Raw genomic sequence first — 17926 nt, 5'->3', positions numbered from 1 at the left:
AAGGTTAGGTGGTGTTACTGTGTTGGGGGGGATGATGGGCCTAGGTGGGGTGCTCTTTCAGAGGGTCAGTGCAGACTTGATGGGCCGAATGGCCTCCTTCTGAACTGTAGGGATTCTATGATTCTAATAGGGCATAATAATTACAGAGTGAAGAGTGAAATCAGAGAGCTGGTTATTTTGGTTTAATGACCTGAATTTATAACAAATTGGAAAGTTTTAATTTATCTTTTAGATTCCTCTTCTTGGGTACTGCCTCCCGACCCTTTCAAAACTGCTCTGTCCATGTAATATACTGCCCCAGATCCAATCTTCCCCATTCCTCAAATATGGTGATGCCTCCAAATCTGTGCTCGTGTTTCCCAAAATTCCCTCTGGCTTCATCCAAAGTCACCTTCCATTACTGAGACATGCTGCAGTTACCCAATTCCCCTTTGTGGGCAGCATGGTGGAATAGTGGTTAGCACAGTTGCTTCACAGCTCCAGGGTCTGAGGTTCGATTCCCGGCTGGGTCACTGTCTGTGCGGAGTCTGCACGTTCTCCTCGTGTCTGCGGGGTTTCCCCCGGGAGCTCCGGTTTCCTCCCACAGTCCAAAGATGTGCGGGTTAGGTGGATTGGCCATGCTAAATTGCCCTTAGTGTCCAAAAATTGTTAAGTGGGGGTTACTGGGTTATGGGGATAGGGTAGATATGTGGGCTTTAGTAGGGTGCTCTTTGTAAGGGCTGGTGCAGACTCGATGGGCCGAATGGCCTCCTTCTGCACTGTAAATTCTATGATTCCCAGTATCTAAAAGGGCAGGTTTAATGTTTCAAGTGCAGATTGTTCATCAGAACTATAGGGTGTATGCAATAAACTAACACAATTCTGTCTCCTGAGTCACGTGTTACTGACTAAGCTTGAGATTTTCTCTTGTACTGTAGGGACTGATGAAAGTGCCATCATTCAAATCTTAACGACTAGGAGTGGTGCCCAGCGTGTGAAGATCTGCCTGCAATACAAAACTCTGTTTGGCAAGGTAGGAAAACATTTATGTGCATGCTTCATTATGCTGTTCAAACTGCCTTTTGTGGAATTGATTGAAACGCACAAATTATTAGACCAAAAATAAAATAAAGGTGCGTCTAGTTCTCCTTCTACAATCACGGTAGTCTTTAGATATAATGGTAATGGAGATGTTGACCAATTAGGATACTCGATCTCTGTATCGATACGCTTACAACAGAAGTGGACATGAGGGGAGAAAAAACACCAGTGGGGGTAATCTTTACAAAATGTAGGCCCAGAGTTACCTTATCCTTCCAAATGAGCTGCACTTATTATAGAACAGTACAGCACAGAACAGGCCTTTCGTCCCTCGATGTTGTGCCGAGCCATGATCACCCTACTCAAACCCACGTATCCACCCTATACCCGTAACCCAACAACCCCCCCCCCCAACCTTACTTTTTAGGACACTACGGGCAATTTAGCATGGCCAATCCACCTAACCCACACATCTTTGGACTGTGGGAGGAAACCGGAGCACCCGGAGGAAACCCACGCACACAGGGGGAGGACGTGCAGACTCCACACAGACAGTGACCCAGCCGGGAATCGAACCTGGGACCCTGGAGCTGTGAAGTATTGATGCTAACCACCATGCTACCCTGCTGCCCTTTAATGTCATGCCTTAAATTGATCTTCGTATCTGACACATAGCTGTCTAATTTGCATTTGGATCAACAAAATCTGTTTCCTCAGGAGCCTGTTCCATTGATGGGCCACTTGATTAATGAGGGATGGATGGAAGGAGGACAGGGAGATGAATACATTATTCATCCATTTCTTGAGAGCAGCTTCTTCATTCACCTCTCATCCCGTTCCAATCAAACAGGAAGTATGTGCATATATGGTGTAGGTGATAGGCGAGTAACCTGCTTTTGAAAGGCGAATCAATAATTTAAAATACTGAAGCGACTAGGTGCCTCAGATTTTAAACAGTTATGGCTGTTGGTTGTGTCGGGGCTCAGGAATCATGGCAGAGGTGGGGGTGGTCAAAGCTGGCACATGTGCTTTACCAGCACGGTGCCGCAGAACTGAGCACTGCTGCCTCACAGCTCCATGGTATCAAGTTCGATTCTGGCCTCGGGTGACTGTGTCGAGTTTGCACTTTCACCCCGTGTGTGCGTGGGTTTCCTCCGGGTGCTCCGGTTTCCTCCCACAGTCCAAAGATGTGCAGGTTAGGTGGATTGGCCATGCGAAATTGCCCCTTAGTGTCTAAAAGGTTAGGTCGGGTTACTGGTTTACGGGGATAGGGTGGAGGCTTGGTCTTAAGTAGGGTGGTCTTTCCAAGGGCCAGCGCAGACTCGATGGACCGAATGGCCTCCTGTGATTCTGAATTTTTGGACCAGGAGAAGCAGAAATGCTATCCACTGCTCCCCACCTCCATTCGACCGCAAGGTGTGATTGGCCTCCCTGGGGATCAACTGGCAAACCTACCTCCACACTCCTTAAATCACCAATCTCCCACTGACAAACAATGCTTTTGTGTATTGTACTGAGGGAAACTCACTGTGTGGATTCACAGCAGCCATTGTCGAACAAACGTTTTGTACACCTCCCGAACAAACAGAGAGGATAGCAAAGCAAAAGGCTCAGCTCTTGCAATATACTACACTCCCGCCCCACTTGAATTAAAAACTTGTACATTAAAATATAAAATGGTTCATGTGTTTAATTTTCCAGAATACATTTGCGACTTTCACCTTTCTTCTGACTTTCACTGGCCTATCGGAGGAATTTGGACTTTAGGGGTGGTTTCCATTCTTTTCCTTTGTCAGATTTGCTCTTTCAAGCAAATGATCTACCTGACTCTGAGAGTCTCTCAATTTTCACTTGATAGGTTAACGCACCTAATCTCTTTACAACAACTCCAATCACACACTTCTCCATATCACGGCGGTGGCTTTTTACATGGCCGGTGTATCATGATTCATCTTCACTTTGCTCTTTTCTCTTACATTGTTATTGACATCAAGGTAAGACAAACTAAACCTTCTTTTAGGAGATTGCTTCAACACTAACTCATAAGATAAGCAACCTGTTCTCATAAGATAAGCAATCCGTTATTCTGAAAGAGAACAGAATATTGTCTTGCCTTTGTCAAAGAGAAACCTGAAAATTACTACCTAACTTGTCACCTAGAAAATACTTCGCAAAGACTTTACCACAATCTGTACACGTCTTTCTGCAGCACCTTTGGATGCTGGGTGATATTAGAATGTGTTTGATTCCATTCTTTCTTGGAAATATTTCAGTCACTTCTTTTTTTTTTAATTTAGAGTACCCAATTCACTTTTTTTTTCCAATTAAGGGCAATTTAGCATGTTCAATCCACCTACCCTGCACATCTTTGGGTTGTGGGGGCAAAACCCACGCAAACACGGGGACAATGTGCAAACTCCACACGGACAGTGACCCAGAGCTGGGATCGAACCTGGGATCTTGGCACCGTGAGACTGCAGTGCTAACCACTGAGCCACCGTGCTGCCCTGAGTCACTTCTGATGTAAACTGTGGAGCAGTATCAGACTAGTCTTGCAAACCATATATTGCAACCCAACTTCTCAAAACCTCAATGATTGTGACATTTGTGGTATTGAGTATCAACTCAACTTTATCTACTTGCAGAAGCTATAGACTAAAACTATGTAATATTTTCCTTCCCCTTCAAAGAAATCAACAAACTTGTTCCCATTGTTTTCTTGTGTTTAACCAAGAATGAAAGGAACTTTGGTTGGATCATTTCTCATTCTAACACACCTCACAACTTTTCACCAACTCTTCAATATAGCGATTTACCTTTGGATACCGTCTTACTGCTGCTTTCCTACACTTATTGTGTGTTCTCGATGAGGTTCATCGAACAATCTTTCTCAAATTCTTGGTAGAGTAATGACTCGAACTTCAAAGCAGTTGCTCAGCTAATTTCTATGTGTACAATTTGTCATTATTACACTCCAACATAATTGAGCACTTTACTAAGCACCACAACCCTTGTGTGTTTCTTCACTAGTTTCTCTGGCAGACACTGGTATGTAATTTGTGTATGTAATGTAATTTACAGGTAACTCAGTGGCTAAAAGTGAATCAGCCTTTCCAGGAAATCTCAAAATAAACATCTGAATTTGCATGGTCTGACGACTTGGGATATTTCATATTGTATTGCTGGGCCATCAAATTCAGTGTCTTACTCTGAAATCATGCTGCTGCTAATGATGATGCTCCCTTCTTTGAAACAAATATGATTCTGAGTTTGGTGCTCGTTGGAGTTCAGAAGGATATGTGGGGGGGAACTTATTGAAACCTGCAGCATACTGCGAGGCCTGGATAGAGTGGAGGTGGAGAGGATGTTTCCACTAGTAGGAAAAACTAGAACCAGAGGGCACAGCCTCAGACTGAAGGGACGATCCTTTAAAACTAAGATGAGGAGGAATTTCTTCAGCCAGAGGGTGGTGAATCTGTGGAACTCTTTGCCCCAGAAGGCTGTGGAGGCCCAATCACTGAAAGTCTTTAAGACAAAGATAGATAGGTTCTTGATTAATAAGGGGACCAGGGTTTATGGGGGGAAGGCAGGAGAATGGGGATGACAATAATATCAGCTATGATTGAATGACCGAGCAGACCCAATGGGCCGAGTGGCCTAATTCTGCTCCTATGTCTTATGGTGTTATTTACAAAGTGAAATTCCTACCATACAAGTATTCCTGGAGCTTAGTAACAGCAGCTAAAGCCTCTTTCTCAACTTGAGTAATTTTGCTCTGACTTTATTTAAGTATACAAAGTATATGCAACACGCCACTGTGGTGAATGTAACTCCGTAATTCACTCTGTATTGTATATACATGAGACCATGCATTTGTAAGCGCAGTTGCGTTGCCCGACCACTAGGGGGACTAGCGCTGGGAATGCTTAAGAGTTTGTACAGGGCTCCACCCTTGGCTCCGCCCACGACTCCTCCCCCTGGACTGCTGTATAAATACCAATGCTCAGAGCCAGTCGTTCAGTTCATCGAGAGTTCAACGCGGAACAAGCTGGCTCTGTTGTAAGTAGATTAAAACCACTGTTCATATCTTAAAGCATGTGTCTAGTGAATTGATGGTTCCATCAATTTAATCTACTTAAGAAACAGTCAGGATCAATCATGGAATCAGCCCTCAAGCCTGAGCGATTGGAACTCGACCCGCAGGATGCAGAGGCAAAATAAATTTTTTCTCGATGGCTGCGGTGTTTTAAAGCCTACCTGGCGGAAGCAAGCACAGCCGAAACAGCGGAGGAGCAGAAAATGAGCCTACTGCACGCGAGGGTGAGCCATAGAATCTCTACTCAACTAAACTGTGCCGGTTCGTATACTCAAGCCCTAGCACTACTCGACAAAATGTATGTGAGGCTTGTTAATGAAGTCTATGCACGACACATGTTCACTACTCGCCGCCAGCGGCCTACGGAATTCGTTGCGGAATTCCTGAGAGAGCTTAAAACTTTATCTAGTGACTGTAATTACCAGGCGGTTACCGCGACAGAACATAGAGAGCTTGCTGTACGCGATGCCTTTGTTGCGGGCCTTGGGTCAAATTACGTGCGCCAGCGACCGCTGGAAAAGGGGGCCCTAAATCTTGAAGCGACTGTTGAACTTGCTACCACGATGGAGGTCTCCTTCCGCAGCCTCACCTCGTTCCCTGCGGACCCCGCGACCCCGTCATGGGCCCCCGACCAACGACTCCCCCAGGCCTGCGCCGTGCGGCCGCCCAGCCACAATGCTGCCCCAGCCTGCCACTTTTACGGCCAGAATCAGCAATCGCGACAGCACTGCCCGGCCCGCAACACGACCTGCAGCAGCTGCGGGCAAAAAGGACACTATGCCAGAGTGTGTCTGGCGAAGAAAGCCCCAGCCTCTAACCCTCCCACGGCTCAAAGCACTCGTTCCCTGAATTCACAGGTCCGCAGGCCCCGAAATGCTGCAGCCTGAATGCCGACTCTGCCCCCACCCGACATGTGCGACTCATGGGGGTGGCCATCTTGGCAATCCTCCTCCATGCGGTCAGCAATGTGCGACTCATAGGGGCGGCCATCTTGGGATCCATCCCCTTCAAACTCTGAAACTCACCTCGACGACTACGAACCCAGAGGGCAGTCATCACGGGGCCACTCCAGCACAGCTGATCGAGCCGCCGACTACCCGCAACTCAAGTCACTCTGGACCAATTGCGCCCGAAGCATCTGCGAAACTCGATGACAGAGGTCCAAATCAACGGGTACAGCACGCCATGCCTTTTCGACTCCTGGAGTCCTGAGAGCTTCATACACCCAGATCTGGTAAGACGCTGTTCGCTCCCCGTTTTCCCTGTGCGGCAAACTATCTCTCTCGCTTCAGGCTCCCACTCTGTCCAGATCCAGGGGCGCACCGCTGCGACACTCACAATCCGAGGCGCTAGCTATGCAAAATTTCAACTCTACGTCTTGCCCGAACTCTGCGCGCCACTCTTATTGGGCGTAGATTTTCAGTGTAACCTTAAGAGCCTCACCCTCAGCTTCGGCGGGCCCCTGCCCCCACTCACTATCTGCAGCATTGCCACGCTACAAATCTACCCCCCCTCCCCTCTTTGCCAATCTCACACAGGACTGTAGACCCCTAGCCACTCGCAGCAGGCGGTACAGCCTGAAGGATAGGGTGTTCATCAGATCGGAGGTCCGAAGGCTTTTCAGTGAGGGTATCATAGAGGCCAGCAACAGTCCCTGGAGAGCTCAGGTGGTGGTCGTGAAGACCGGGGCAAAAATTCCCTATGGTTGTTGACTATAGTCAGACCATAAATAGATTTACTCTCCTTGACGCGTATCCCCTCCCCAGGATTGCAGACATGGTAAACCAGATCGCCTAGTATCTGCTCTTTTCCACAGTGGATCTGAAGTCTGCATACCACCAGCTTCCAATCCGCCCGGAGGACCGCCACTACACGGCATTCGAGGCCGATGGCCGCCTCTTCCATTTCCTCCGGGTCCCCTTCGGCGTCACTAACGGGGTCTCGGTGTTCCAACGAGCAATGGACCGAATGGTGGACCAGAACGGGCTGCGGGCCACGTTTGCGTACTTGGACAATGTCACTATCTGCAGCTATGACCAGCAGGACCATGACGCGTACCGTTTTCTCCAGACGGCTCAGAAATTAAACCACACTTATAACAAGGAGAAATGCGTTTTCCGCACAACCAGACTAGCCATCCTCGGCTATGTCGTGGAAAACGGAGTCCTGGGCCCAGACCCGGACTCTTAGAACTCCCCTTCCCTCATTGTCCGAAGGCCCTCAAACGGTGCTTGGGTTTCTTTTCCTACTACGCCCAGTGGGTCCCTCAATATGCGGACAAAGCCCGCCCACTCTTTAAGGCCACACTATTTTCCCTGTCAGCTGAGGCGCGCCAGGCCTTCAACTGCATCAAGGAGGACATCGCCAAGGCGGCCATGCGGGCAGTGGACAAATCCACTCCATTTCAGGTTGAGAGCGACGCCTCAGAAGTAGCTCTAGCAGCCACCTTAAATCAGGCAGGAAGGCCACTCCCCTCAACTAACAGGAACGTTTACTTCTTAAACATCATAGATGAGTTCTCCGGCTTCCCATTTTTCTCCCGTACCCTCTCCGCTTCGGATCTCCGATACTCGGCAGTCGAAAAAGAAGCACAAGCCATTGTGGAGGCTATTCGTCACTGGAGGCACTACCTCGCAGGTAGGAGGTTCACCCTCATCACCAACCAACGATCGGTTGCCTTTCTGTTTGACAACTCGCAAAGGGGCAAAATTAAAAACGATAAAATCCTGCGGTGGAGGATCGAACTCTCCACCTATAGCTATGATATTACGTATCGACCGGGGAAGCTCAACGAGCCCCCAGATGCCCTATCCCGCGGGACATGCGCCAGCGTGCAGATCGACCGCCTGAAAGTCATCCACAACGACCTCTGCCACCCGGGGGTCACCCGGCTCGCCGACTACATCAAAGCCCGAAATCTGTCTTTCTCCACTGAGGAGGTAAAAGCCGTCACCAGAGACTGCCCGATCTGTGCGGAGTGCAAATCGCACTTCTGGTCAAGGCTTCTAGGCCCTTTGAACGCCTCGCGATCGATTTCAAAGGGCCACTCTCCTCAACTAACAGGAACGTTTACTTCTTAAACGTCATAGATGAGTTCTCCGGCTTCCCATTTGCTATCCCATGCCCCGATATGACCTCCCACACAGTCATTAGGGCCCTGCATAGTATCTTCACCATGTTTGGTTTCCCCAGGTACGTGCACAGCAACTGGGGTTCGTCCTTCATGAGCGACGAGCTGCGTCAGTACCTGCTCGATAAGGGCATCGCCTCGAGCAGGACTACCAGCTACAACCCCAGGGTGAACGGGCAGGTGGAGAGGGAGAATGCGACGGTCTGGAAGACCGTCCTACTGACCCTCCGGTCCAGGAATCTCCAAGTCTCCCATTGGCAGGAAGTTCTCCCAGACGCGTTCCATGCTATTAGGTCCCTCTTATGCACAGCGACCAATCAGACCCCTCACGAGAGGCTCTTCAATTTTTCCATGGGCACTACCATGGGGGTCTTGCTCCCGGCATGGCTGAAGACACCGGGCCCTGTACTCCTGAGGAAGCACGTCAGGGCGCACAAAACCGACCCCCTTGTTGAGAAGGTGCGCCTGCTTCACTCCAACCCCAGTATGCCTTCGTCGAGTTCCCCGACGGCCGTCAGGACACCGTATCCCTCCGGGACCTTGCACCCGCCGGGTCCAGCATCCCCTCTATCACTACAGATGCACCCATCACCCTACACCCCATCCTGCCGCCCCCTCGGGCTCCTGAGCCCACTAGCTCGCTGCATCGGTTCCGCGCAACCCAGCCGCCCCCTCGCGCTCCTGAGCCCACTAGCTCGCTCCACCTGTTCCGCGCGCCTGCACCGGCTAACCTCCAGCGCCCTCAGTCCCCAGTCAAACCAGACGTGTACGGAGCTCGGACGAGATCTTCCCTGGAGTCCACCATCGTATCCCAACCCACAACATCCATCCAGCCACCACAAGAGGCTGCAACCCCGGTGCTCCGCAGATCACAGCGGACAGTCCGACCACCGGACAGACTCAATTTATGAACCACCACCCCCGCCGGACTTGATTTTTTTGTAGGGTGTGAATGTGGTGAATGTAACTCCGTAATTCACTCTGTATTGTATATACATGAGACCATGCATTTGTAAGCGCAGTTGCGTTGCCCGACCACTAGGGGGAGTAGCGCTGGGAATGCTTAGGTGTTTGTACAGGGCTCCACCCTTGGCTCCGCCCATGACTCCTCCCCCAGGACTGCTGTATAAATACCAGTGCTCAGAGCCAGTCGTTCAGTCCATCGAGAGTTCAACGCTGAACAGGCTGGCTCTGTTGTAAGTAGATTAAAACCACTGTTCATATCTTAAAGCACGTGTCTAGTGAATTGATGGTTCCATCAGCCACTCCACGCTGGCATCCATTATGTGAGACAACACCACACTTAACCCCTGTGGTGAGGCATCACACACTCAAATCAATTTTATTTTGGGGCCATAGCGGGTCATTCAGCAGCACCAGTCAGTACATTTTTCACTTCTTTTAAGGGCTTTCTGACACTCCACGCACCACTCCCAATCTGCTCCATCTTTGAACAGTTAGCCAAGTTGGGATGAATAATAAACAATAATCCCTCTGAATGTTAGAAGTTCTTTTTTGTTCTCTGGTCTCTGCTGTCAAAACCCCCTCAACGTTCTCCTCCATTGGACTAGTTCATTCATCATCTAGTCGGTAACCTAGGTATGTTAAACTTGACACTGTGAAGCAATACTTGTGCTTTTTTAAAAAAATAATTTTTATTGAAAAATTTTGAATTTATACAACAACATCAAACCATACTAAAATACTAAAATACCAACAATAACAATAATGACAATAATCATGAAACTTCGCCCCTCCTCAATGAACAACCCAACATATTAACAACAACTTAAATTAACACAATGTTAAGTTACGTAACCGTAGCGAAAAAAAATAAAAATAGAAACTATAATAAGGAACACCCCCCCCCCCCCCCCCCCCCCCCCCAGGGGTTGCTGCTGCTATTGACCAAGATACCTATTTTTGAGCCAGGAAGTCCAGAAAAGGCTGCCACCGTTTATAGAACCCTTGTACTGATCCTCTCAGGGCAAATTTGACCCTTTCCAACTTTATAAATCCCGCCATGTCATTGACCCAGGTCTCCACACTTGGGGGGCCTCGCATCCTTCCACTGCAGCAAGATCCTCCGTCGGGCTACTAGGGACGTAAAGGCCAGGACACCGGCCTCTTTCGCCTCCTGTACTCCCGGCTCCACCGCAACTCCGAAAATCGCGAGTCCCCACCCTGGTTTGACCCTGGATCCAACCACCCTCGACACCGTCCCCGCCACCCCCTTCCAGAATTCTTCCAGTGCTGGGCATGCCCAGAACATATAGGCATGATTCGCTGGACTCCCCGAACATCTGGTGCACCTGTCCTCACCCCCAAAGAACCTACTCATCCTAGTCCCGGACATGTGGGCCCGGTGCAGCACCTTAAATTGGATGAGACTAAGCCTCGCACATGAGGAAGAGTTGACTCTCTCCAAGGCATCCGCCCAAGTTCCGTCCTCTATCTGCTCCCCAAGTTCCCCCTCCTATTTAGCCTTCAGCTCCTCCACTGACTACTCCTCCACCTCCTGCATTACCTTATAGATGTCAGACACCTTCCCCTCTCCGACCCACACCCCCAAAAGCACTCTGTCCATCGTCCCCCGCGAGGGCAGCAAAGGGAATCCCTCTACCTGTCGCCTAGCAAACGCCTTTACCTGCAAGTATCTGAACATGTTCCCTTGGGGAAGCCCAAATTTATCTTCCAATTTCCCCAGGCCCGCAAACCTCCTGCCAATAAACAGGTCCCTCAATTTACTGATGCCCACCCTTTGCCACCCCCTAAATCCCCCATCCCTGTTCCCTGGGATGAACCGATGATTGCCACCTAATGGAGCCTCCATCGAGCCCCCTGTTTCCCCCCTATGCCGTCTCCACTGTCCCCAGATTCTTAGGGTCGCCGCCACCACCGGGCTCGTGGTATACCTCTTGGGGGAGAGCGGCAACGGTGCCGTTACCATGGCACCCAGGCTCGTACCTCTACATGACGCCATCTCCATTCTTTTCCACGCCGCCCCTCCCCCCTCCATCAGCCATTTACGCACCATTGACACATTGGCCGCCCAATAGTACCCCAAAAGGTTGGGCAGCGCCAGCCCGCCTCTATCCCTCCCTCGCTCCAGGAAAACCCTCTTCACTCTCGGAGTCCCATGTGCCCACACAAAGCTCAAGATACTGCTAGTCACTCTCCTAAAGAAAGCCCTGGGGATGAAGATGGGCAGGCACTGAAAGAGGAACAAGAACCTCGGAAGTACCGTCATTTTGACGGACTGCACCCTCCCCGCCAACGACAATGGCAGCATGTCCCACCTCTTGAACTCCTCCTCCATCTGATCTACAAGCCTGGTGAAATTATGTTTGTGAAGAGTCCCCCAGTCCCTGGCCACCTACACCCCCAGGTACCTAAAACTCTCCCCTGCCCGCCTAAGCGGGAGCCTACCAATTCCTTCCTCCTGGTCTCCAGGGTGCACCACAAACACCTCACTCTTGCCTAAATTTAGTTTATAACCTGAAAAGGTCCCAAACTCAGCTAGCAACTCCATCACCCCCGGCATCCCTCCCACCGGGTCCGCCACATACAGTAACAGGTCATCGGCATACAACGACACCCTATGTTCCTCCCCACCTCGCACCAAACCTCTCCACCTCTCTGAATCCCTCAACACCATCGCCAGCGGCTCGATTGCCAATGCAAACAACAAGGGGGACAGGGGGCAACCCTGCCTGGTCCCTCGGTAAAGCCGGAAGTACTCCGACCTCCTCCCATTCGTGGCCACGCACGCCATCGGGGTCTCATATAGCAGCCTCACCCATCTAATAAAACCTTCACCAAATCCGAACCTCCCATAAGTACCCCCACTCCATCGAAGGCCTTCTCCGCATCCAGCGCCACCACTATTTCTGCCTCCCCCTCAATCGCCGGCATCATGATGACATTCAATAATCTCTGCACATTCGTGTTCAGCTGCCTTCCCTTCACAAACCCTGTCTGGTCCTCATGTACAACCCCTGGCACACAGTCCTCTATCCTGGTGGCCAGGATTTTTGCCAGCACCTTGGCATCTACGTTGAGGAGAGATATGGGCCTGTATGAACCACACTGCTGGGGGTCCTTGTCCCTCTTTAAGATTAATGAGATCAGCGCCCGCGACATCATCAGAGGCAAAGTCCCCCCTTCCCACGCTTCATTAAGTGTCCGCACCAGCAAGGGGCCCACTAGGTCCACAAACTTTTTAAAAATTCCACTGGGAACCCATCCGGCCCCGGCGCCTTCCCTGACTGCATCTGCCCGATCCCCTTAACTAGCTCCTCCAGCTCAATCGGCGCACCCAACCCCTCCACCTGCTCCTCCTGCTCCTTTGGGAAAGAAAGCCCGTCGAGGAACCTCTCCATTCCCCTCCTCTCCCCCGTTGGCTCCGACCGGTATAGTTCCCCATAAAAGTCCTTGAAGACCTCATTCACCTTTACCCCCTTCCGCACCACATTCCCACTCTTGTCTCTCACTCCAGCAATTTCCTTAGCCGCATCCCGCTTGCGGAGCTGATGAGCCAGCATCCTACTCACCTTTTCACCATGTTCGTACACTGCCCCTTGTGCCTTCCTCCACTGTGCCTCCGCCTTTCTAGTGGTCAGCAAATCAAATTTAGCCTGCAGGCTGCGCCTCTCCCCCAACAGTCCCTCCTCTGGTGCCTCTGCGTACCTCCTGTCTACCTCCAGCATCTTTCCCACCAGTCTATCCCTCTCACTCCTCTCCCTGTGTGCCCGGATGGATATCAGCTCCCCACGAATCACTGCCTTCAGGGCTTCCCAGACCACCCCCACCTGAACCTCCCCTGTATCATTCACCTCTGGGTACCCCTCAATACTTGCCTGGACCCTCCTACACACCTCCTCCTCCGCCAACAACCCCACATCCAACCGCCACAACGGACGTTGGTCTCGCACCTCTCCCATCTCCAACTCTATCCAATGCGGAGCATGGTCGGAGAATGCAATGGCCGAATATTTGGCCTCCTCCACTCTCGGAATCAGTCCCCTACTCACCACGAAGAAGTCTATCCGAGAGTAGACCCTCTGTACGTGGGAGAAGAAAGAGTACTCCCGTGCCCTCGGCCTGACAAACCTCCATGGATCCACCCCACCCATCTGGTCCATAAACCCTCTCAGTACCTTGGCCGCCGCCGGCCTCCTACCTGTCCTAGAGCTGCACCGATCCAGTGAAGGGTCCAACACCGTATTGAAGTGTTCCCCCCCCCCCCCATGATCAGACCTCCCGCCTCTAGATCTGGGACCCGTCCCAACATACCCCTCATAAAGCCCGCATCGTCCCAATTTGGGGCATACACACTAGCAAGTACCACCTTCTCTCCCTGTAGCCTGCCTCTAACCATAACATACCTACCCCCCTTATCCGCCACCACCTCCGATGCCTCAAACGACACATTTTTCCCCACCAGAATCGCCACTCCCCGGTTCTTCACATCCAACCCAGAGTGGAAAATCTGCCCCACCCACCCCTTCCTCAGACGAACCTGGTCCGCCACCTTCAGGTGAGTCTCCTGAAGCATTGCCACATCTGCCTTTAGCCCCCTCAGATGAGCAAGTACCCTCGACCGCTTCACCGGCCCATTCAATCCTCTCGCATTCCAGGTGACCAACCAGATCAGAGGGCGTCCCGCCCCCCTCCCCCGTCGACTAGCCATAGCCCGTCGACTGCCCGCCACAGGTTAGGAACCTTCCTAGCCGCGAACCGTCCTCCATTGTACTTCCGTGGGTCAGCTAACTTCTGCTGACCCCGGAAACTCCCGCCAATAACCCGACCCCTCCCAAAGTGGGATCATCCCCCATCCTATCCCTCCTCCAGGCACCGCTCCAGCGCGGGGAAGAACCAGTTAAGGCCCCGCCTCCCCCCCGTCATCGTCTCCACCCCCCAGCCCCGCAGCGCGGGAAACCAGAGGAAAGCCCGTGCTTTCGCACTGCCCCACCACACCCTTCTGACGCAGCTCCCAAATACCAGCCCCACTCCATACCCCCAGCCCGACATAGAATACAGCAAAACCCCCCAACCCGCCCCGCAAGATACAAAACTCAAACAATGCCCCACTGCAAAAAAAAAACAGAACAACACCCCCATAAATAACCATATCAAAATTGCAAAAGTACAGAAAAAGAGAACACAGCAGCAGCAGAAACCAGCAATAAAGTATTACAACCGACCCCGCAACCCCCAACCCCTAGTTCAAGTCCAGTTTCTCCGTCCGCACGAAGGCCCACGCCTCCTCCGGGGAATCGAAATAATGCCAGTCCGAATAAGTTACCCACAGGCGCGCAGGCTGCAACATTCCAAACTTTATCTTCTTCTTGTAAAGCACCTCTTTCGTCCGATTAAACTCGGACCGCCGCTTAGCCACCTCCGCATTCCAATCCTGGTAGATCCGTACTACCCCATTCTCCCACTTGCTGCTCTTCACCTTCTTGGCCCAGCGCAGCACACACTCCCGATCACTGAACCGGTGGAACCTCACCAGCACCGCACGCGGGGGTTCATTCTCCTTAGGCCTCCTGGCCAGTACCTTGCGGGCTCCCTCCAGCTCCAGGGGCAGATGGAAAGACCCGGCCCCCACTAGCGAGTTCAGCATCGTAGCCACGTAGGCTGTCAGGTCCGACCCCTCCAGCCCCTCCGCAAGGCCCAAGATCCGCAGATTCTTCCGCCTCATGCGGTGATCAAGCTCCTCGAAGCGGTCCTGCCACTTCTTGTGGAGTGCCTCGTGCCCCTCCACCGTACTCACGAGGACCACGGCCTCCTCCTCTCGTTCAGTGGCCTGCGCCTGCAACGCCTTGATGGCAGCACCCTGGGTCGTCTGAATCTCCGAGAGCCTTCTGTTCGTTTCCTGCAGAGAGCTCAGTACCTCAGCCTTGAAATCTGCAAAACAGCGCAGGAGAGCAGCTTGCTGCTCCTGGGCCCACTGCTTCCACTCCTCTGGAGGTCTGCCGGCCACCATCTTGGATTCCTTCCCCCGTTTTTTCTGGGGAGCTGCTGCCGTTTTTTCCCCCTTTCCACTTCGAGTTCGCGTCATGAACTGCGGAGAAAGTCGATCAGCACACCTTCTCCCACCGGGAGACGTCGAAAAATTTCCGTTTTGGGCTCTAAAAGTCAGTTTGAAACGGGAGCTCCCAAATGTGCGGCTTCCTATGTAATCGCCGCCACCGGAAGTCAATACTTGTGCTTTTTAACTTTAATGTAAAACTTTAACTTCGAGTTTATTCAACTTCGCAATGTGCTCTTACTGTGTCGTACTGCTAATTGGAATGTCATATAAGTGCCAAAACTCCTTTAACCTCACTTAGTATCTGATCTGTGGTGCTCTAGGACCTTATAGATACAGTTGACATCCTAAATAATGTTTTGTACTGATACAACCCTTTGTGTGTAGGAATGGTAAATGGTTGCTCTTGTCATGTCAGACATAGCCTTACTGATCCCTACTGTAAATAACTTGGCCTAGTTTAACTGTATTTTCTTAAGCCAATTTCGTCCCACCAGGGTGAGTTTGTTACCTTATGCTTTGGAACACAGTCTTTAGCCCTACTATTCCCATCTTTCATCTGCTCTCTGGCCAAGTGCAACTCTTGATCTTCCTGCTCAATAATGGGAACTGTCCCAAACCTATCATGTGTGCGTTCACAGTTTTCCAGGATCCTGAACTAGCTTTAGATCTATCACAATCTCAACCTGGTGCATGACTGTAAGCTGGAGTTTTACTACAACCTGGAGCATTATTGCTTCCTTTACTTCTGCATACTGTCTGAATATGGCAGACTTTCCCACTGGTATGTGGCACTTGGCACTGGAAACCGCAGAATTGTTACGGTGCAGAAGGAGGTCATTTAGTCCATCTTGTTTACAGCTGCTCTCCAAGCGAACATTGTGGCTTAGTGCCATTCTCCTGCCTTTTACACCTGCAACATTGGTTAGACATCATGTTAAGAGCATCTGTCCCCTTTGTTATTTACTTTATTCTCCACTTCTATTGTATTCTCTTTAAGCCAGATGTGTAACCTCTGTCTATAATTTCATCAATCTTCTTTATTAAGGTTGAACTCCTCCATTGTCCTCAAATGTTTTCTACTTATGTACCACGTTCATTCACTGTGCACTGGTATATGGGGCGCGATTCTCCGACCCCCCCCCCCCGGGCCGGGTCGGAGAATCCCCGGGGGCAGCACGAATCCCGCCCCAACGCCGGCTGCCGTATTCTCCGGTGCCGGTTTTCGGGCAGGGGCGGTGTTCACGCCATGCCGGTCGGGGGCCATTGGCAGCTTCCCCCCCCCCCCCCCCCCCCCCCCCCCCCGGCAATTCTCCGGGCCCCGGTGTGGATTAGACATGGTCCCCCATGGTGGGACCTGGCAGGTAAGTTGGCTGGGGCAGTCCTCGGCGCGGGAGGGTGGGGGGGGGGGCCATGTGCGGGATCACACCGGCCCTTTACCACATGCGGGTCTCACACAGTCCCTTCGGCGCCGGTTGGCCCCCGGAAGTGTGGAGGATTCCGTTACTTCCGGTTGGCTCGACGCCATAGTGGTTTGCACCGTTTTTGACGCCGGCGTCGAGTCATCGTGCCGATTCCGGAAAATCCCGCCTATGATGTGCACAAATCACAAATGGAGCAATCTTTCAAATGACTCAAACTTCCTCAAATTGCTTAAAAGGTTGATTGCTACCATGGCAATGGTAGGATCTGGTTTTCTGACTCTTGAGACTGTGAACTTGGCTCCTGTGGCCTGGATTTCATTGAAAGCCAGTGGACCCTCCTTTGCCTGCTCAGGTAAAGAAATCCCATTGCAATCTGTGACTGTGTAATCCTGCCATTTCCATGACCCTGGCCTCCTCTCTACCTCTTCCCATGAGAGCTTACTGCATTTCCTGACAAGCCTAGCTTTCATAAAGAGTCATAAATTTTTTAAGCCTTTATTTATAGTCTTTCATTCCTTTTGCATTTCAATCTTTTGGTAAATCCTTTACTTTAACGTTAATAATGATTATTGTGGTTACTTGGAACTGTATGCAATTACCTATACCTAATTCAAACTCATCTTTCCCTCAAATCTATTCCGTGTTCCTGTCCCTTTAACTCCCTGTTTGCTTTTCCTACCCTCATTCCCACATCAAAATTCCTGTAAGATTTTTTCGCAGGGCAGCTCGGTAGCATAGTGGTTAGCACAATGGCTTCACAGCGCCAGGGTCCCAGGTTCGATTTGCGGCTTGGGTGACTGTGTGGAGTCTGCATGTTCTCCCTGGGGACGATTCTCCGCCCCCCACGCCGGGTGGGAGAATAGCGAGAGGGCCTCCTGACATTTTTCACGCCCTCCCGCTATTCTCCCCCTCCCCACGCCGCTTGCCGTCTTTTACGGCGAGCGGCGATTCTCCGGGGCCAAGCGGCCGGGCCTTCACGCTCGTTTCAACAGGGCAGCAAACACACCTGCTCGCTGCCGTCGTGAAACGGGCGGCAGATGCCCATTTGGGGCATCTGGGGGCCCGATTGGCACGGCAGTACCACGGCCGTGCCAAGGGGGCATAGGCCCACGATCGGTGCCCACCAATCGTTGGCCGTGCGTCCGTAACGGACGCACTCTTTTCCCTCCTCCGCCCCGCAAGATCAAGCCGTCACGTCTTGCGGGGCGACTTGAGGGAAA

General features: G+C 51.4%; 1 protein-coding gene across 1 annotated transcript in view; it reads left to right on the top strand.

Annotated features, from left to right (window-relative positions):
- LOC119963351 (annexin A5-like) overlaps positions 1 to 17926 on the top strand; it is a 79164-nt gene that overhangs the window by 16253 nt on the left and 44985 nt on the right. Inside the window, 1 exon segment of the mRNA XM_038792357.1 lies at positions 918 to 1012. Within this exon segment, the coding sequence (XP_038648285.1) occupies positions 918 to 1012 (95 nt within the window).

The sequence above is a fragment of the Scyliorhinus canicula genome, chromosome 3, assembly GCF_902713615.1.
Source record: "Scyliorhinus canicula chromosome 3, sScyCan1.1, whole genome shotgun sequence".
Taxonomy (NCBI): domain Eukaryota; kingdom Metazoa; phylum Chordata; class Chondrichthyes; order Carcharhiniformes; family Scyliorhinidae; genus Scyliorhinus; species Scyliorhinus canicula.
This window is presented reverse-complemented; position numbering and strand designations above follow the sequence as displayed.